Source organism: Erinaceus europaeus, chromosome 6 (assembly GCF_950295315.1).
Source record: "Erinaceus europaeus chromosome 6, mEriEur2.1, whole genome shotgun sequence".
Taxonomy (NCBI): Eukaryota; Metazoa; Chordata; class Mammalia; order Eulipotyphla; family Erinaceidae; genus Erinaceus; species Erinaceus europaeus.
This window is the reverse complement of record NC_080167.1, coordinates 62,618,963-62,640,264: the sequence shown is the minus strand read 5'-3', so window position 1 is coordinate 62,640,264 and position 21,302 is coordinate 62,618,963. Positions and strand designations below refer to the sequence as shown.

The 21,302-nt window shown below is 39.5% G+C and overlaps 1 protein-coding gene across 15 annotated transcripts in view; it reads left to right on the top strand.

The window, feature by feature from the left end:
• ABI1 (abl interactor 1) overlaps positions 1-21,302 on the top strand; it is a 79,574-nt gene that overhangs the window by 42,795 nt on the left and 15,477 nt on the right. For 5 of the 15 annotated variants that reach the window (XM_007526555.3, XM_007526533.2, XM_007526587.3 and 2 more), the window contains exons 3-7: positions 10,435-10,611; positions 15,302-15,316; positions 16,048-16,148; positions 16,771-16,911; positions 18,630-18,730. In XM_007526555.3, the coding sequence (XP_007526617.1) occupies positions 10,435-10,611; positions 15,302-15,316; positions 16,048-16,148; positions 16,771-16,911; positions 18,630-18,730 (535 nt within the window). Of the gene's footprint in view, positions 1-10,434; positions 10,612-15,301; positions 15,317-16,047; positions 16,149-16,770; positions 16,912-18,629; positions 18,731-19,528; positions 19,610-21,302 lie in introns of all 15 variants that reach the window. The other 10 variants (XM_007526595.3, XM_007526547.3, XM_007526539.3 and 7 more) reach the window with 3 other exon arrangements.

Sequence of the window (21,302 nt, the reverse complement as noted above, 5' to 3'; positions counted from 1 at the left end):
TTTTTTTTTTTTTGGTAAATATCTTAAATGCAGCTAGTAAACTGCATTTGCACTAAGTGTAATTTAAGTAGGTGAACTCCAAGGAATTGCCATTGTTTTTGTATCTTTCGTGTTACTTTTTTCTTTTTCTTTTTGGATTAATATTCGTTGGAGACCTTATTGCATGGGCTTGAGTATTTATGCTGCATCTTCCTTATGGTAGAGGTGATCCTCATTCTGTTTGTCTCCCAAGTCTTGATTGTGAATTTATCTGAAGATCTTATTTTTGCTGTCTCCGTGTAGCGCTGGAGGGATGCCATTGGGATAGTAAACTGAAGGTGTATTCCCAGTTTTCTTTGCCCATATGTTATAGGGATGTCATTATTCCTGAACTATTTAGTTTTGAACCTGGAAAGTTCATCGTTACATTCCCCATCTACAGGGAGGAAGCTTCACGAGCAGTGAAGCAGTGCTGCAGGTGTCTCGTTCTTCCTCTATCCATTCTCCCCCTCCCTATCCATTTCCCTCTGTATGCCTCTAACCAATGAAACAAATAGCATGTTACATTTTCCAGGACACTTTTCCTTCCCTCCTGTCTGTCTCCATGTCGGTATCCATGCACGTGCTAAAATGCCGATTTCCTCTACTTCACCGATTAAGTGGCTTAAGGCAACACAGGTTCATTATGTTATAGTTCGGAAGGTCAGAAGCCTGCAGGTGGTTTCTCTGGGCCGCAGTTAAGGTGTGGACAGGCCTTTGTTCCACTCATTGATGTTCTGCTGCAGTGGTGGGAAACATCTGGCTTGCAGGCCATATACGGCCTTTAAAATCATCTGGTCTGGCCCTGCCAGGGCAACTGGAGTTTCTTTCACAGCAACATTAAGTGCTTGTTTGTTTGTTTGTTTGTTTATTTCCTTTTGATGCCCTTGTTGTAGTTACTATTGTTATTGATGTCATCGTTGTTGGATAGGACAGAGAGAAATGGAGAGAGGAGGGGAAGATAGAGAGTGGGAGAGAAAGAGAGATACCTGCAGACCTGCTTCACCACCTGTGAAGCGACTCCCCTGCAGGTGGAGACCCAGGAGCTCGAACTGGGATCCTTAAGATGGTCTTTGCGCCATGTGCGCTTAACCTGCTGCACTACCACCCGACTCCCTGGACTAAGGATTTTTAAAGATGCTCTCAGCCTGTCGACTTGTTTAGGCATACCCTCCCTTCCTATTTTATTTGATAGGATAGAGAGAAATTGAGAGAGGGCAGATAGAGATAGGGAGAAAGAGAGACACCTGCAGACCTGCTTTCTTCTTCTTCTAGCGTTTGCCTGCAGACCGGCCTCACTGCTTGTGAAGAGTTCCCTCTGTAGGTGGGGAGTGAAAGCTTAAAGTCAGGTTCTGGTGCTTAGTTATGACGTGTGGGCTCAGCCAGGTGCACCACCACCTGGCCCCATTTAAGTGGTTGATTAGTGAGTGTACTCAGGCTATCTAATCTAACATAAATACCCCCAGTTGATAATCCTGATAAAAGAGAAGACATTAGTGAATTTAAGATATAAAGTCTGTCACTTTTAATTTGGCCTCAGTAAAAGGAGGAGAAAAAAACAAAAACAAAGTGAATCTGAGTTTTGAAAAAAGCTTATCAGTTAACTTTGATTAAGATCAGTTTCTGTATTTGAGTTGTCTGTTTTTACTCTTATCAGCAAACTGCCTTTTTTCTTTAATCTGATCCAGCCTGTCCTGGTTTACTCCGACTCTGCTCCTCAGGCCAACTAAAACTCTCTTGGCACGGCCTGCCCTGCTTCTTTACTCTCGGAGTTGTGATTCGCATTCTGTAACAAATTTTATTTTCTGCTTTCCTGTGTCTCACTTGAGCTGAAAGCATATAGCTATTATGAGCCCAGATGTTTATCATTGGAGTTCATTTCACAATTTGTTCTCACTCCTCTTGATAATGTGTGAATATGGCTAAAAGCCAGTTAGATACCACTGAAGGGATTACAATGAACCACCGATTTTTAATAGTCCCTTAAACTTTGTCCTACTCTGCTATATCTGTCTTTCAATTTTATCTTAGTCTCCCTCTCCTTATGAAACACTGCTTCAAATTGATATTCCTTGGCTATCTGCTTAAATGAAAGAACAAGAAACTGTTATTTGTTGGGATGATTGGTCAAAGCTGTGCAGAGTTACCCCAAAATTTCAATATATAGAAGTCTTTTTTTTTTTTTTTCCTTCCAGGTTATTGCTGGGGCTTGGTGCCTGCACTACGAATCCACTGCTCCTAAGACCATTTTCCCCATTTTTGTTGCCCAATTGTTACCCTTGTTGGTGTCATTATTGTTGTCATTACTGTTGTTTTTGTTGGATAGGACAGAGAGAAATGGAGAGAGGAGGGGAAGACAGAGAGGGGGAGAGAAAGACACCTGCAGACCTGCTTCACCGCTTGTGAAGTGACTCCCCTGCAGGTGGGGAGTCGGGGGCTCGAACCAGAAGTCTTTTTTCTTATGCCATTCTACTTAAGCAGTGGAGAATCTTCTCTCTCTCTCTCTTTTTTTTTCCCCTGCCTCAGGGTTATTGCTGGGGCTTGGTGCTTGCACTGTGAATCCACTACTCCTGGCGGCCGTTTTTTCCACTTTATTGGATAGGACGGAGAGAAATTGAGAGAGGAGGGGAAGATAGGGAGAGAGAAATAACACCCACAGGCCTGCTTCACTGCTTGTGAAGCAGACCTCCTGCAGGTGGGGAGTGGGGACTTGAACCTGGATCCTCTGCACTTCGGACTGTGTGCACTTAACTTGGTACTCCACTTCCTGGCACCCAGTCTTCTAATTTCTTTGAGTAACACTCGTGAAAGAAATGCCGATACTCTGAGAACACGGGGAGTGGAAGAACCAGGGATTTCACTGTTTAGTATTTTTTATCAATACTTGTTCTCTAGCTTTTAGCTCTGTCCCTCATTTTAAAAAGTTTTATTTATTGAGATAGAACTCATATATAATGTTTTCAAGGTTCATCTATGTTGTAGCTTTTTTCAGTACTTACTCCTTTTTATTGCCAAATTATGAATCCATTCTAAAGACATTTATTTATCCATGTACCGGTTAATGACTACTTGGGTCTACCCCCCCCCCCCCTTTGGGTGTCATGTATAAATACTGCTGGAACATTTGTGTACAAGTTTCTAAGTGAACATATGTTTTTGGTTACATTGGGTGCATGCCAGGAGTAGAGTTGCTGTATCATATGGCAAGTCTGTTGAGCCATATGACGAACTGCCAACTCTTTTCTAAAGTGACTGCACCATTTTATATTCCTACCGGCAGTATGTGAGGGTTTAGATTCCTCTAAATCCTCACCATGGCTTGTTGTTATCTTTTGTTTTCACAGCCATCTTTATGAGTGGGTATCAAGTGGTTATCTCAGTGTGTGTGTGTGTGTGTGTGTGTATGTGTGTGTGTGTGTGTGTGTGTGTGTGTTTTAAATTGTGTTCTTTATTTTTGTGGTCTATATAACATGTCACATTAAATTTTTGAGTGTCTTGGAGGTGGCCACACTTCTCCCCCTCCTTTCAGCGCCATGCTGGTGTGGGTGTTTGGGTTCTAGCTGCTTCTGTTATGATCAGTTATTTCCCTTGCCTCCGCTTCCTTCTTATATCCAAAGATTTATTCAAAGTTCTTACTTACTGTCCCCCCATTCTCTTTATCCTTCTGGGGGAGAAAAGTGTATATTGTATTGGGTATTAATTATATGACAGTCATTTTGACAACATTTTAGAAAGGCAAGACAATCCTCCAGATTTAATTGGCTATCACTTTGTGGCTTTAATATCTTCTCTCTATAAGTATCTTTAATGTAGTTGTTACTTATAAGAGTCATATAGTACTGGGGGAGATAGCATAATGGTTATGTAAAGAGACGGTCATACCTGAGGCTCCAAAGTCCCGGGTTCAATCCCTTACACCATCATAAGCCAGAGTTTAGCAGTGCTCTGGTGTTTCTCTGTGTGTCTCTCTCTGCATCTCTCTCCAAAATAAAATAAAAAAAATTTGGGTGGGGCAGGCAGTGGTGTACCTGGTTGAGTGCACATTTTACAGTGTGCAAGGAACTTGGTTCAAACCCCTAGTACCCACCTGCAGGGGGAAAGCTTCACGAGTGGTGAAACAGGGCTGCAGGTGTCACGCTGTCTCTCTCCCTTCTGTGTTCCCTCCTCTCTCAGTTTCTGTCTCTCCTATCCAATAATAAAAAATTAACAAAGGGGATTGGGCGGTAGCATAGTGGGCTAAGCGCACGTGGTGCAAAGCGCAAGGACCAGCGTAAGGATCCCGGTTCGAGCCCCTGGCTCCCCACCTGCAGGGGAGTCGCTTCACAAGTGGTCAAGCAGGTCTGCAGGTGTCTCTCTTTCTTTTCCCCTCTCTTTCTTCCCCTTCTTTCTCCATTTCTCTTTCATACCCAACAGCAACGACATCAATAACAAAAACAATAATAACCACAATAATGGTAAAAAAAAATAACAAGGGCAACAAAAGGGGGAAAAAATGGCTCCCAGGAGCAGTGGATTTGTTGTGTAATTACCCGAGCCCTAGCAATAACCCTGGAGGCAAAAAAAAAAAAAAAAAAGAAAACTGTGGTAAGAGTACTGATGGCATGGTTAAGTAACTTGAATAAGATCGCAGAGCTCTTAAGTTAGAGTCTGCTTTTTAAATTTGTGTACTGATTGTGATTCCTGAGTCCTTGCTTTCAGTCATTAGGTTAGAATGCCTGACATCTTAGCAGAATCTAAAACACGAGAGTGATATGAAATAGCAAAAGAAATACTCATTCTTAGAAGTAGTATACTGGAGAAGGTATAACTGGTCATAACTGCAGCCTGATATTTTCTAAACATTCTCTTTAAAAACTTATTATTTATCTTACGTTCTGGTCTGGGTCAAACAAAATTAGCACTAAAGTAAACAAAAAAGATGTAGTTTGATGTAGTCCTACCATGTGGAATGTTTTATAGTGTGTACCTTATGCTCTTAAGCAGGAGAGGAGGAGACAGGAAAATGTCATTGCTTGGAACTATAAAAAAAAAAAATCAGGCATGGGCCCAAGTGTTAGTGACATACCCAGTTTTTCCCAGGGTAGAATATTTCAGAATAACTGTGATCCAAGTATTCCGTATTATGTTTTTCCACCAGAGTCTTATTTTGTAGCTCATCTCTTCTAAATAGATCTATTTTATAGTGTGTATATAGGTCATTCTGAATCAAGTTAGCTTTGCAGTTGATTGGGACCTTGTTTCAAGCTTATTGAACAAAGCACTGTAACAAAATTTTGGGCATAGGGCCATTTCCAGAGTCTGGTCCAAATAAGCAGTAACAGACAAAGATTGTCTCTTTCTTGGCTGAAGGCTTTCTCTGTGTGACTTGTCTCAGGACTCTTTTATACTTTTTCTTCTCCTTTCATACTCTTCTCCTTTTTCTATTCAGGGCAAAAGTGTTTCGATTTTCATTCTGTACTTTTTCTTGCAGTGCACATTGATTGTGCTTTTACTTTCATATATAAAGTTCTTTGCTTGAAACCTATAATACTCTCTCTGTGTTGGCAGTAGCAGTTGTGAGAATAGTAGGCTTTCCCAGTATGATATTGTGTGAAACATTAAGTAGCTTTGCAGTGTCTTCTACTTTCCTGTCTTTTGATAATGGACTTTTGGGGAAAAACTTTAAAAGAAGCACATGCAATCTCCCTTTCTTTCTTTCTGCCCCCCCCAAAGAAAAAAACAAACATAGCTAATAGTTTTGTAGAATAGTTTTAAATAGTCATATCTTAAAAGATGCATTTAAAGCCTTGTCTGTGTATTTATTAAACTGACCTTTACTTCGGCGTTTGTTAAGAAAATGTTTTCCTCTTATCCTATGATTTTGTCAGTGTTTCCTTTTTATAAATAAACAAAAAATAGAAAATGTTTTTCTTTCTAAATAGAATAATTTTTGGAATATTTTAATCATTCCTTTGTAAGTCCCAGCCCTCTTAAAAGAGCCTGCTTGATCCTTTAAAAGGCAATCTTGGGAGTCCGGCGGTAGTGCAGCGGGTTAAGCGTAGTTGGTGCAAAGCGCAAGGACTGGTGTAAGGATCCCGGTTTGAGCCTCTGGCTCCCCACCTGCAGAGGAGTCGCTTCACAGGCGGTGAAGCAGGTGTAGGTGTCTGTCTTTCTCTTCCCCTCCTCTCTCCATTTCTCTCCGTCCTATCTAACCACAATAACATCAATAACAACAAAACTACAACAACAATAAACAACAAGGGCAACAAAAAGGAGTAAATACATTTTAAAAAGGCAATCTTTAAGTTCAATTACCTAAATATCAGGTTGTTGGAAAAGTCATGAGGTACTTCTCTGTTTTTTCTATGCAAAAATGTGTCATGACTTTTCTGACAACTCGATATTTAGTCTTTTGTTAGTATCTCTTGGTAAGAATAGATTTTGCCTTTTCATCAGTCATGCTACTTAATGTTTTCTGTAATCTCTTATATAGGTATAATTTCATGCCTCTTAGTCTGTTTCTTACTCTGGATTTTTCTTTATCATCATCTTTCTTCTTTCTGGACTGCCTAAATTGAGGTTTCTTTTATGATAGTCTTTTGATGCTACTCCAATGCCAGTCTAGCTAGCTTTGACTGGCGGTAGACAGACGACCAGGGACTCATGGCTGAGCTGGGAACGCAGTTCAGTCTTTACTGACGAGCGGGGATGCAATTCAGCAATCTAATCTTCTCTCTCTTCATTAGAAAGCCCTGTCTTTTATATCTCCTGAGGCGGAAGTGTCATACGTAGGATGGGGGTGGGGAGAAGGAAAATAGCGAACCAGTGGGGATTAAACCGATGAAAACAATAATTATGTAAAGAGACCACGGCCTCCAGCAGTGTAACAGAAGGGGTCTTTTTTAATTTATTTGTTTATTTTTTTATTGAGGAATTAATGTTTTACATTCAACAGTAAGTACAATAGTTTGTACATGCATAACATACTCCAGTTTCCCATATAACAATACAACCCCCACTAGGTCCTCTGAACCCAGAAGGGGTCTTAGAAGCAGAATTTAGAAGCATACCAACACTCCAGGAATACCAATCCTTTTTTTCCTCCATGCTGTTTGTACTTTGTGTGTAATTAAAGACTTTAATATCATCTTAATACTCACTGGGGATGTAGGTCAGTGGTAGAAACACCTTAACAGTTGTGAGTCCTTGGGTTTGATCCCTGGCACCAGGAAAATATCATCTTACATATGATCTATTTGGGAGAATAAACGTATATAAACTTGTCATAACTTCAAATGTTTTTCTTATTTAATATTTATTTATTCCTTTTTGTTGCCGTTATTATTGTTGTTGTCATTGTTGGATAGGACAGAGAGAAATGGAGAGAGGAGGGGAAGACAGAGAAGGAGAGAGAAAGATAGACACCTGCAGACCTGCTTCACCGCCTGTGAAGCGACTCCCCTGCAGGTGGGGATCCAGGGGCTCGAACCGGGGTTCTTATGGCGGTCCTTGCGCTTTACGCCACGTGCGCTTAACCCGCTGCGCTACCGCCCAACAACCATGTTATAACTTTTGTAATGATGAAATGAACATCTGTGAGCCCATTAACCTGATTGACCCCCCCCAAAAAAAAAATTTTTTTTCTCCTACCTGTGTGATTTCCTCCATGTCTTCAAAGGAATGCTTATTTTCTGGACTTTATTTTTTAAAATTTTATTATTTATTTATTTATTTTTACCAGAGCACTGCTCAGCTCTGGCTTATGGTAGTCCAGGGGATTGAACTTGGGACTTTGGAGCCACAGGCATGAGAGTCTCTTAAATTATATTATTATATTTTTTACCAGACCACTTCTCAGCTCTGGTTTATAGTGGTGTGGGGGATTGAACCTGGGACTTTGAAGCCTCAGGCACAAGAGTCTCTTTGTATAATCATTTTGCTATTTTCCCACCCCTTTCTGGACTTAAAAAAGGTGGGGTTTTGTTTGTTTATTGGTGCAAGGAGGTTATGCCAATGTTCCAACCCTGCTCTGCATTTCTTGCTCACCTGGACATGTGGATGGATTTGTATTATTGGACAGGTTGTGATTTGTACTGGGTGGCTGGAGAAGGGAGTAGACTTGGAGAAAAATATTTCAAGTTTATTTGAAAGGTGATCTCTAGTAGTTTTGCAGTGTGTGATTATAGGGTGAAAATCGATTAAAAATTTTTAGAAAAATATTTATTTTCCTTTTTGTTGCCCTTGTTTTTTGTTATTGTTGATGTCATCGTTGTTGGATAGGACAGAGAGAAATGGAGAGAGGAGGGGAAGACATGGGGGGGTGGAGAAAGACAGACACCTGCAGATCTGCTTCACCGCATGTGAAGTGACTCCCCTGCAGGTGGGAACTAGGATCCTTAGTCGGTCCATGCGCTTAGCGCCACCTGCGCTTAACCCACTGTACTACTGTCCAACTCCTGAAAATAGATTTTTTAATAAATAAAATAATTTATTCCCTTTTTTGTTGCTCTTGTTTTTTTTATTGTTGTAGTTATTATTATTGTTGTTACTGATGTCATTGTTATTAAATAGGACAGAAAGAAATGGAGAAAGGAGGGGAAGACAGAGGGGGAGAGAAAGGTAGACACCTGAAGACCTGCTTCACCACTTGTGAAGCGACTCCCCAGCAGGTGGGGAGCCGGGGGCTCGAACCAGAATCCTTTCATTTGTTGCCACATGCGCTTAACCTGCTGCGCTACCGCCCGACTCCCCAAAATTGATGATTTTAAGGAGAGTTTCATACTCCAAGATGTTTGAAAAAAATGTATATATATGGAAGTAACTTTGAATTTGTTTTTCCAATGAGGTCTGGGAATCACACAGGATATTTATTTAACTAGATTTGAACATGATTTCACAAAAAGTATAGATAGTATGGATAAAGACACAGAGAGAGAAATTCAGAAGGGGGAGGGAGAGAGAGAGAGAGACACCTGCAGCCCTGCTTCCCCACTCGTGAAGCTTCCTCCTGCAGGTGGGGAGCAGAGGCTTGAACCCAGGTCCTTGCTTACTGTAATGTGTGCTCAAACAGGTATACCACCACTCAGGACCTTGTCAGTCTTCTTCTTTTGTTTTTAGTTTCCTTTCTTCATTTTGCTTTTTTGGTGAATATTACTGAGGCTCCGCCATATAGAACAGGTTGAGAAGAGGTCACAGAGTGGAAGCAAGAGAGGGCTAGTGGAAGGTTAACACAGTAGCCAGTGTGAAGGGTGATGGTAGATTGACCAGAAGTACTGGAAATAAGAAGGGAACAAATATCTGGCACCTAGAGGTAGATATGATTAGACTTAATGGCATTGCATTTCATGAAGTAAGCACTAGATATTTGATCACTTACACAGCCTGAAAAATAACTGGTATGGAGCAATTAAATAGAACTACGTTATTATGGTTGTTGTTATTGATGTCGTCGTTGTTGGATAGGACAGAGAGAAATGGAGAGAGGAGGGGAAGACGGGGGGAGAGAAAGACAGACACCTGCAGACCTGCTTCACTGCCTGTGAAGTGACTCCCCTGCAGGTGGGGAGCCGGGGGCATGAGTTTTTCAAGGTCCATCCAAGATCAGCTGAAAACGGTAAAGTCACCATTTTTTATAGCTGAGTAGTATTCCATTGTATGTGTGTATATATACACCACAACTTGCTCAGCCACTCATCTGTTCTTGGATACCTGGGTTGCTTCCAGGTTGGGCTTACATTTATTTTTATTTACCATCAAAATATTTGAGAGTAACATTGCACACTTCTATATTTGATTCTGCAGCTAAGAAGAGAGATTTAGAATAGATAAAAATAGACTGAAAAGATTATGTGTGTATAAATGCTATTTTAAAGCAGAATGTCAATGAATTTGCCAGGGAGAGCTTATGAACAGGGCAGTGCCTGGGAAACTCCAGGAGGCTCTACCTGTCAGGTGACCTTCTAGAGACAGCATTCAGGAGATTAGGAGAACTCCACAGGGAGTGTTGCTTCATACATGCGTATATTTAAAGCTTTTATGAAGTAGGAAATTTCTCCCTCTGTGAAGTTAGAAATCTTCAAACTTAACTTGATATCAGATAGAGTTGTGTTAAAATTACCATTAAACTTATGTTGACTCTGTTAGAAAAGGAAGGAATTTTAAAAACATGTAGACACTTAAAATATTTCTTTCTAGAGAATTGTTCTCGTAATCAAGTTCATTAAATTAGTTGGAGATTTTAATCACTTACAAAAATCCCGTTTTGAACCTCAGGAACATTGGGTTTGCTTGATTTTGAAGGGAAGAGTTTGCGGTCATCGAAAAATAGTCAAGTGATAGTCTTACTGCCGCACCTATATGTGGTCCAGTATGTGTGGACATTACATATGTTATTTACTATGCCAAATAATATTTTCTTTGTTCAAATTTAAAATGTAGACTGTGGACATTCATAAAGAGAAAGTGGCTCGAAGAGAGATTGGTATTTTGACAACAAATAAAAATACATCGAGAACTCACAAAATAATAGCGCCTGCAAATATGGAGCGCCCTGTAAGGTATATACGGAAACCTATTGACTATACAGTTTTGGATGATGTGGGCCATGGTGTCAAGGTAAGCACTTTTCTATTACACTGACTCCATTTACTGTGGTCACCCAGTTAATCTCTTGGCTAGAAAATAAGGGTGATGTGCTTCCCAGAACTGGTTTAGGAAATAACTTATAAACGCTTACATTCCTAAGTGTGCATCTGTGTGAATGTAATTTCAGGAACTTATGAAGAAAATGTCTGTACGTTTGTGCATACCCTCCACCCCCCATGGACTTCCTGGAAAGAGATTATTGGTTGTCCATGTCTATCCCCCCCCCCTTTTGTGATTCACTTGTATCCATGTATGTGAGGTCATGCTCTCTCCTGGAAACAGCTCAGTTTCCCCCAAGACCTGTTCTGGGTTATGGCCTTATGGCTCAGGTCCCTCTGTGTCCTAACATGGGTCTGTCCTTCCCCCTCCTGGGAGACTGGCACACTCTTCAAGAGAATCTTTTCTGACATATTCATTTCCCAAGATGCCCACCAGGGTCTCAGATGGCCTGTGCCTATCTTTTAACATGACAGAATTAGCTGTTCTTGAACAGATGACTGCACTAAGGTGGTTCACATAGGAAGGTGCCTGCTTTGTCCTGTGCGGAGTCCTCAAGGCTCTGGGAGAAACTTTAATACTGTAGGGTGTCTTCTCCCCCACTCTGTTTTTTCTAAAAAAATTTTTAAAAAAAATTGGGGCTGAGGAATAGCATACCGGGTTAAGTGCACATAGTGTGAAGAGCAAGAACCAGCTCGAGAATCCTGGTTTGAATCCCTGGTTCCTCACCTGCCAGTTGGGGGGGGGGCACACTTCACAAGTGGTGAAGCAGGTCTGCAGGTGTTTACCTTTCTCTCTCCCTCTCTGTCTTCCCCTTCTTTCTCGATTTCTCTCTGTCCTGTCAAACAACAACAGCAGCAACAACAATAACAGCAATAACAACAATGGAAAAAAGTTGCCAGAACAGTGGATTCGTAGGGCAGGCACTGAGCCCCAGTGATAACCCTGGAGGTAAAAAGAAAAAAACTGACCTGCAGCAGTGAAGTCTCAGTGACAGCAAAAAATTAAATCAATCAAAGCAATAAGTGGAGCCTATAAACTGTTTAGAGTTATCTTGCAAACGTCTTGCATGACCTGCAATATTTAACTCTCTCTGGAAATGAATCCCCTGAACTTAGATAGAGTTCCCTTTCTTAGAGAATAATCGCTGTTGGATCTTGTTTCTGATGTTCCAAAAAGTTATAAAAAAAACCTCAGCAGTCGACAAGATCTTGAAGCTTTTCCTTGTCCGAGGTGATTGATCTGACTTGCATGTGTGCATGAGGTAACTGGCGTTCCTGATCAATCAAGGGTTGATCTTCTCTGTTCTACTTTTCTTGTGACTCCTAAAGTGAAGTCTGTCCTGTCATGCTCAGAAGTTATATGTAAAGTTGGAACACATTGCAAATGTAAAACACTGTTTGCTTGTTTCTTGCATTTCCCCAAGGATGTGACTAAGTTGTATGATAATTTAATTCACTTTGAAGATATTTTAAGCTAGATTTGAATTTTAAGGAACTTCTTTTTTATTATTACTTGTCTTGAGATTAATCCTTCCCACCTCTTTTTTCCTATTCTGGCTTTTCCTTCTAACTAAAAAACACACATTCATGGGGGGGGGGGGGAAAGAAAGAAACCTATGTTAGAAGTGAATATCTTCTCTTATTAATCAATTCAGCTAAAGAAGTGATCTTATAGACTTCGTACCTATGGCCTGCACAGGTAATGGCTAAGATAGAGCTAGACTTATATGGAGTATGGCGGCATCAAAGAGTGTTTTGTCATTTTCAGTCCAGCATTCCTAGGACAGGGTGAAATGGCTTATTTCCAAATGTTCAATGTTAAGGAAATTAAATAGGATCTTAAGGAAATAAAATTTAGGTTTGCATGTGATTTGGAAACATTTCAGAGGGAAAAAATTGCTGATGGAATATTTTGAGTCTCCCTCCCTCCCTCCCTTCCTTCCTTCCTTCCTTCCTTCCCACTGCTCAGCTCTGGCTGATTGAGAGCCTCCGGCATGAGAGTCTGTTTACATAACTATTATGCTATCTACTCCTACCCAGTATAGTTTATTTTCTAAAATTTATAGTTTATAATCTTCCAGTGCTCCCCAACCTCAACACATATAAATAAATAGACACACACACACACACACACACTCACTCACACTCTTGAGAGGAACTCCAAAAAGGTTAAAATTGACACCATCACACGGTAGCAGAGTTCAATTAGAATTTTCATTGTTAGTGGTCTGGGAGGTGGCGCAGTAGTAAAGCTTTGGACTCTCAAGCATATGGTCCCAAGTTTGATCCCCAGCAGCACATGTGCCAGAGTGATGTCTGGTTCTTTCTCTTTCCTCATATCTTTCTCATAAATAAATAAAACTTTTTTAAAAAAAAAATAATTTTCATTGTTAGTCTAAGTCTTGCTTTCATTTGGGACCAAGATTAAATCTGGGCCCTCAAAGCCCCAGCTATATAAGCCTTTTGTATAACCCTTGTGCTTTCTCCCTACCCCTTAGAGATAGTGGTTTTTATTTTATTGTTTTTATTAATGAGAAGAGGGGAGAAGGGAGAGAGTGAGCCAGAGCACAACTCTGGAGCTTGTGGTAAAGGGGCTTGAATTAAGGATCTTACGCTGGAGAGCCCAATGCTTTATCCACCGTGCCATCTCCTGAGTTGCTCAGAATTTTATTTATTTATTTTTAATTTTTAATTTATTTATTTTCCCTTTTCTTGCCCTTGTTGACTCAGAATTTTTAATTTGGTATTTTGAGTGTTTGTTTAGACATATTACATAATTTTTAAAAAAATATTAATTTTATTTATTTATTCCCTTTTGTTGCCCTTGTTGTTTTATTGTTGTAGTTGTTATTGTTGTCGTTGTTGTTGGACAGGACAGAGAGAAATGGAGAGAGGAGGGGGAAGACAGAGAGGGAGAGAGAAAGATAGACACCTGCAGACCTGCTTCACCGCTTGTGAAGTGACTCTCCTGCAGGTGGGGAGCCAGGGCTGGAACCGGGATTTACGCCAGTTCTTGTGCTTTGCGCCATCTGCTCTTAACCCGCTGCGTTAAGCCCGACTCCCGATATTACATAATTTTATCTGGAAACAGTGTCTGGAATTCTACCTAGCCTCTATACTTCACAGATGGGTTTAGAAATTAAATTTGAGGGGGGGGCCAGGCAGTGGCACACTTGGTTAAGTTAAGCACACACATTACAGTGTTCAAGGATCCGGGTTCAAGCCCCTGGCTCCCGTCTGCAGGGGGAAAACTTCATGAATGGTGAAGTGGGGCTGCAGGTGTCTCTGTATTTCTCCCTTTCTGTTTTCCCATCCCTGCTTTATTTCTTTCTGTCTCTATCCAATAATAAATAAATTAAAAGATTTTTAAAAAAATATTTATTTTATTTATTTATTCCCTTTTGTTGCCCTTGTTTTGTTTTATTGTTGTAGTTACTATTGTTGTTGTCGTTGTTGGATAGGACAGAGAGAAATGGAGAGAGGAGGGGAAGACAGAGAGGAGGAGAGAAAGATAGACACCTGCGGACCTGCTTCACCGCCTGTGAAGCGACTCCCCTGCAGGTGGGGAGCTGGGGTTCGAACCGGGATCCTTATGCTGGTCCTTGTGAAATTAAAAGATTTTTAAAAAACAAACATAATCACTAAAGTGGTTCACTAAAAAAAAAATACAATAAAATAAATTAAATTTGAATAGCCACAGTGATGGCTCAGAAGGAGAGCACAAAATGCATGTGTGAGGCTCCAAGTTCAGCCCCAGACACCATGTAATGGAATAGGGCTGTGAGCTCACTCGTGAAATTAATAAATCTTTTTTCAAAACTTAAATCTGAGTAGTGTCACCCTTAAATATATGACAGCATTATAAAACATTAAATGCGTGCAGTCTGGGATACCTGTCATCTTTGATCAAAGTGCTATTCAGAGTCAAAGCGACTTTTCTTCAGCTTTGAATTTTAGCTAAAATGATTCTGAAGATAACAGTCAACTCGAGCAACTTATAACTTCCTATTATCGTTGTCCTACTTAGTATTGGACCAGAAATTATAAATGTGTGTGTCCAGACCCTGCTTATTCTTTATTTATAATCTGGCTAATTATTACTGTGTCTGATATGTATACATTCCCTCCCTCCCTCCCTCCCTTCCTGTGCTAAGAGCAGCAGACCCTTCCTGAAATTGAAAACAGTGTGATTTTTGAATTTTAACATTTGTAGTTTATCACTTTACAGATTTCTTTGCTACCATTCAAATGATAAATACATTTGGGCATTCATTCAATACCCAGTAAAAGCTTCGGTCATGCGTAAATTTATGTATTAAAGAAGCCTTAAACTTAATGTTGTGTGATGCTTATATTTAAATAAGGTTTAAAATTTATGATTCAGTTAGATTGGTTCCATAGGATAAATGCTGACCTAAGAAATTTTGTACCTATGTAAAATGAGAGTAAAAAGGAGTGATTTTCTTATGAATGTGTACTTTTGAAAAGCATGTTACCTCCCTACTGCTTGTAGTTAGCCTTTTATTTACAAATTACTTGAAATATGGCTGGGTAAGAACTTACTAATGTGATTGAGTAACTGAATGTAAGACTGTCCAATCAGGTATAAATGATCTAGAATTAATTTTTACTTTCTCCCTCCTTTTCTTGCCAACATAAAGTGGCTAAAAGCCAAGGTAAGAGACATCACTTATTTGACCCACAGCACTCCCACTGTGTTCCTAGAGGCTGCAGAGCCACTAAAATGTGAAAACTTTTCCTATGTCTGTCTGCTTTTTTCCTCATAGGATTTATGTAGATTAAACATACTGAAACTCAAGTCAAATCAGCAATATTTAGCTTGGATGTGTTAATATATCAAAGATATATTGGCATCTGCATTTATATAGGAACATTAATTTTGCTAACATTATTGCTTTGCTCATTTTTTGATAGTTGCCTTGCTTTTATTGACTTACAATAAGAAGGTTTACCAGACACCATCTATGACTTTGTTACTGAAGTGTTGGAATACAAATGATCTTTCAGATGAACTTTTCAGTAAATTGTTACTGAGCTGTAGATTATGATTTTATGTACTCTTCAAATCTTGGGGAGTCAAGTAAGTTGAACTGTTTATATCTGGTCTCAGTTAACATGCTTCGCATTGAGATAATATGTGAATCTAATAATTTCATCTGCATTTACCAAATTTTGGTATAAATGTTAATAATAATAAAGTCAAGTGCAAGTGGTATTTTGACCTTTTAAAATGTAGTAAGTACCAAAGTCTACTGTTGAAACTGTCTGGGAATCCTTATTTTTCATCCTGATTAAAAAAACAAACAAACAAACAAAAAAACATGGTGTCAAAACACCAAGAGAACAATTTGATACGAAAATAAAAGCTTTCCTTTGAACATTTTAGCATGGAAACAACCAGCCTGCAAGAACTGGCACACTGTCGAGAACAAATCCTCCTACTCAGAAGCCACCGAGTCCTCCCATGTCAGGCCGGGGAACGTTGGGGTAAGAATCCAGTTGGATTTTATAAAAGAATTCAGAGGCTAAAGGAGAAGTTGTTTCTGTGACATAAGTAAATGTGTGAGTCCTTGAGAGTTGACCCTCTCTGACATTCCCTAAGAAAACTGTGTTTACCAGTCTCTTGTATATGTTTATATTAGCATTATTTATCTTTTTAAAAATAATTAATTTTTTAAAATATTTATTATTTATTCCCTTTTGTTGCCCTTGTTTTTTTTTTAACTATAGTTATTATTATTGTTATTGATGTCATCATTGTTGGATAGGACAGAGAGAAATGGAGAGAGGAGGGGGAAGACAGAGAGGGGGAGAGAAAGACAGACCTGCTTCACCGTCTGTGAAGCGACTCCTCTGCAGGTGGGGAGCTGGGGTCTCGAACTGGGATTCTTGAGCAGGTCCTTGAGCTTTGTGCCATGTGTGCTTAACCAGCTGCGCTACCGCCTGACTCCCCCCAGAATCTCTCTTAGTAGTATTTTTTAATTTTATTATTAAAACTTATAAGGAAAAAATTGTTTTATACTTGTTCACAAAGGATAATGGCAGGTTTTTGGGGAAATACTATTTTATCACTTTTTACTGGTTATTCCTTTCTGTTATGTCTCTTTAGACGAAATACTCCTTATAAAACCCTGGAACCTGTTAAGCCCCCAACAGTTCCTAATGACTACATGACGAGTCCTGCTAGGCTTGGAAGTCAGCACAGTCCAGGCCGGACAGCTTCTTTAAACCAGAGACCAAGGACACACAGGTAAGCCTTCAGCTTAAGCCTTTAAGCCTCAGAGAGTGTTACTAACAGGGGACAGATGCTTGCAAAGTTGCTTTATTACAGGTAAAGTTTATATTGTCTTAAGACTTGTATAGAATGTGAAAAGAAAGTTGGGGATGATAACAGGTTTCTGTAAATTTGTGTCTTAACTTTTGATTGTTTGATTTTTGTATATATCCATATATTACTGGAGGATTGCTGGTATTCCTTTTTTTAAACATTTATTTATTTATTTAAATTTATTTTTACCAGAGCACTGCTCAGCTCCGATATATGGTGGTGCAGGGGATTGAACCTAGGACTTTGGAGCCTCGGGTATGAGAGTATGTTTGCATAACCATTATGCTATCTGCTCCTACCCCTGGTATTTATTTATTCCTTTTTTTTTTTTTTTTTCATTTTTGTTATCTATCTATCTACTATCTACCATAGCACTATTCAGCTCTGGCTTATGGTGGTGCAGGATATTGAACCTGAGATATTTATTTCTTTTAACAGAACTATAGGTGTGTATTTGGGGCAAGCTGTCTTCCATACCCTCAGTCTTCTATTTTTAGATAGAAGAGAAAGAAGAAGGGAGGGAGGGAGGGATATCAAAGTACCACTCCACTGTCCATGGAATCTTTCTTGTGTCATGGTGCTCTGATTGGAGTTGGAGCTTGAATCTAGGGCTTTGGACATGATAAGGCATGTGCCGTATCACATGAGTTACCTCCAGGCTTTCCAGGTATTTTTCCATGTCTGCTTTCCTGTCCTCAGCTATGAGTTTCATGACAATATGGCTCAGCTGTCTGCTTCAGTCACTAGTGTTCTTAGGGCCTTTTCTGTTAGTCATTCATTTCTCAAAGGATGATCTTTCCTGATAGTTCTTTATATTGTATTTATATTATATTACATTACTATACTATACTATACTATACTATACTATACTATTATATTATATTATATTATATTATATTATATTATATTATATTATATTATATTATATTTGCCTGCAGTGTTATTGCTGGTGTTTGGTGCCAGCACTACGAACCCACTGCATCTGGCGGTCTTTCCCCCCCACCCCCCCGTTTTGTTGGCTAGGATGGAGAGAAACTGAGAGAGGAGGGAGGGGATAGAGAAGGAGACAGACACCTGCAGACCTGCTTCACTGCTTGTGAAGCGTGCCCCTGCAAGTGGGGAGCCTGGGCTTGAACCCAAATTCTTGCACGGATCCTTGCGCTTAGTACTATGTGCGTGCGCCACTGCCCAACCCCCAATCATATTGTTCTCTAATAGAATGGGAAATAGAGTATTAAACACAAGAACCAGTTCAATTACTAGGGTTAAAAATTTGTATCGAACAACTAAATTTTACTTGCCTGAAATAAATAAAAATACAGCATAAAGGGTGTACTTAGTGCCTTTCATTATGACCATTAAAAAAAAAATCCTTAGAGATCGGGACTAGCTTATCTGGTGGAGCACAGACTTTGCCCCGATGACTACCTGGGGGCCCCATGTGTAGCACCCATGGAGGCTTCATGAGCAGTGGAACATTGCTGAGGCATCTCTGTTCTCTCCTCCTTAGTCTCTACCTTCAAATTGAAAGGAAGGAAGAAAGGGATTGATAGGATCATGTAGGTGGGAACCTCCCATATCAAAAGAAAGAAGAAAAAAAAATTTAGACTTCATTTGGCACATTTTTTTCCCCCTTGTAGTGGAAGTAGTGGAGGAAGTGGAAGTCGAGAAAATAGTGGAAGCAGTAGTATTGGCATTCCCATTGCCGTGCCTACACCTTCACCACCCACCATTGGGCCAGGTATGTGACTGAGTAATCTATTGTACAATTATCGGACAGTATTTGGGGTCTTTATTATGGAAATCTGGTACAGTTGACTTAGTTAAAATTACAAAGTCTATGTGCTTGAAAACAAATACAAAAATACATATAATTTTTCACAGTCTTTAGCTGGTTACTTATATGTAAAGCACATTAAAGATCTTAATCTTTTTGGCCATTTTGTAGTAGAAATACTTGCTTTGGGTATGAGTTAAGATTATTATTTCATGAGTAAGCCAGTATTGTGGGCACTCAACTCTGGTGGTGTTTTGTGACCTCACTACATATGTGAGATAATATGTAGCTCAGTAAAATGCCATGAATATAATATGAAAGAAAACTATGAAAGTGTTTTCACTTTTGGAAGTATGTAAAAATTTATAATGGCAAAGCATTAAATTATCTTTTTGTTTTTTTTAAAAAAATTCATTGCAATGAAGATATTGAAATGCTAAAAATACAGCTTTTTCAAGTAGATATTGTATTTAGTACTGTCAGGGGCAATTTTTTTGAACTTTTCAAAGAGGTTGTTGTTAAAGGAGAAACAATGGTTTGTGAAGATAGGCCTGTCTTATGGGTACCGCAGGTTTGATGAACTCTGAGAGCTTTTTTACCTAGTAAAATTCTGACTCATTGGAACATGCTTTACCTGTTGGTGTCTCTCTCTCGTTTATTTTTTTTCCCTTCTTCTTTTCAATACATTGTACTTTCTTACCGTTTCAGAATGTTTAGTTCTCTTTCTTGCACTCTGACCTGAATTCTAAACTATTTTATTAGAAAACATTTCTGTCCCTCCTCCTTCTGGAGCTCCACCAGCACCTCCTCTTCCACCACTTCTCCCAGTGAACACTGTGATAGGTGAGATTGTATAACCATTGCAGTGGTTTACCTTACTTTGCCTAATTCATAGTAAACTCCTCTGCTAGATGCTAGTTGTTAGAGTTGCTAGGCTGTAGGTAGTACTACAAAGGTTCAAGTGTTAAATCTAATTTACACTAATTTCTTCTGGTGAAAGGCCTCTGAAGTTGCACAACAAACAACTACAAAGTAACTTGCTCTGTTGTTATTGAATGTTCCCATGCTTGGTTTAGAACCAACTTGATATGGTTTGCATTTGTTACTATTTATGGTTTTTTTCTAGGGAAGCTATAGCAGTGATTGTTCAGAATATTTTTTTAATATTACTAACGTCTTGTTTTGTTAAATGAAACTTGACTTGGAACTCCTTGGTATATACAACAGTCAAAGATTGCAGTGCAGGTGAGGGCACAGGAGGGAGAAAGACAGAAAATAAATTACTGAGGATCACAGCTGGAAAGATTCTGGATCACAACTGGAAAAATTCTGACAAAATTCAGCTCTTATGGCACAAGGATATCATCTTAAAATATGGCTACAATGCACTTCATTAGTTCCTAAATTGGGCTGACTTGCGTTGAACATAGAAGGAACTCTAAATACAGACTCAGTATAAAATCACTCAGCCTAAAGATAGACAATGACTATAATTTGGCTAAAAAATAGATGAGATTTTTTTTCAAGTAATTAGGGCTGAGTTCCAACTTAGGAGAAATAAAGCTGTCTAGCAATATCTTCTAAGTATTGGTCGTTTCACACAGGAACAAGGGAAAGAGGAGGCTGTTTTTAAAAAGCTGAAATCTGGGTCTCCTGAGTATGGTGAAGTGTGTGTATTACCTATCTCCTGACCCCCCAGCAAAAGTCTTTTTGGGGCAGAGGATGTAGCATGATCGTTATGTGAAGACTCATTCCTGAGACTTTGAGGTCTCAGGTTCAGTTCCATGAACCATCCTTAGCTAGAGCTGAGCAGTGCTCTTGTAAAAAAGGGGAAAAGAAAAAAAAGTAAGCCTTTTAACATTCTCAAATTTTCGATAGAGAATCCTGAGGCCAAAAAGTGATAATCTCCCACCCTAGGGCAATGACTTTCAGATTGTGTGTGTGTTCCACATGCCAACACCATTTGGAGCTTGTTATAAGTGAGAAGTCACACCATGTCTCACTAACTGTATTGTAAACTGTTAACCCTCCCTTCCTTAAAATGATAAAAAGTAGGGCGATAGTGCAGCAGGTTAAGCACAGGTGGTGCAAAGTGCAAGGACGTAAGGATCCCAGTTAGAGCCCCTGGCTCCCCACCTGCAGGGGAGTCGCTTCATGAGCAGTGAGGCAGGTCTGCAGGTGTCTTTCTCTCCCCGTCTTCCCCTCCTCTCTCCTTTTCTCTCTGTCCTATCCAACAACAACGACATCAATACAACAACAATAATAACTATAACAATAAAAAAGGGCAACAAAAGGGAATTAAATAAATATTTAAAAAAATGATACAAAGTAAAAAAGAGTTCACTCTCCAGTCCTATTCCCAACCATCTCCACCAAAAGCTTTGAGGCTTTGTGTTCAGCAATCTGTAATAACCCCTCAAGATTAACTTCTAATCACAGCTTGAAGCCTTTATTTCTAGAGAACCTCTAAATCATAATTACAAGCATTCATCCATAGTACTGATAATAGCAAACCCAAACGTTTTATAAAAGTGAG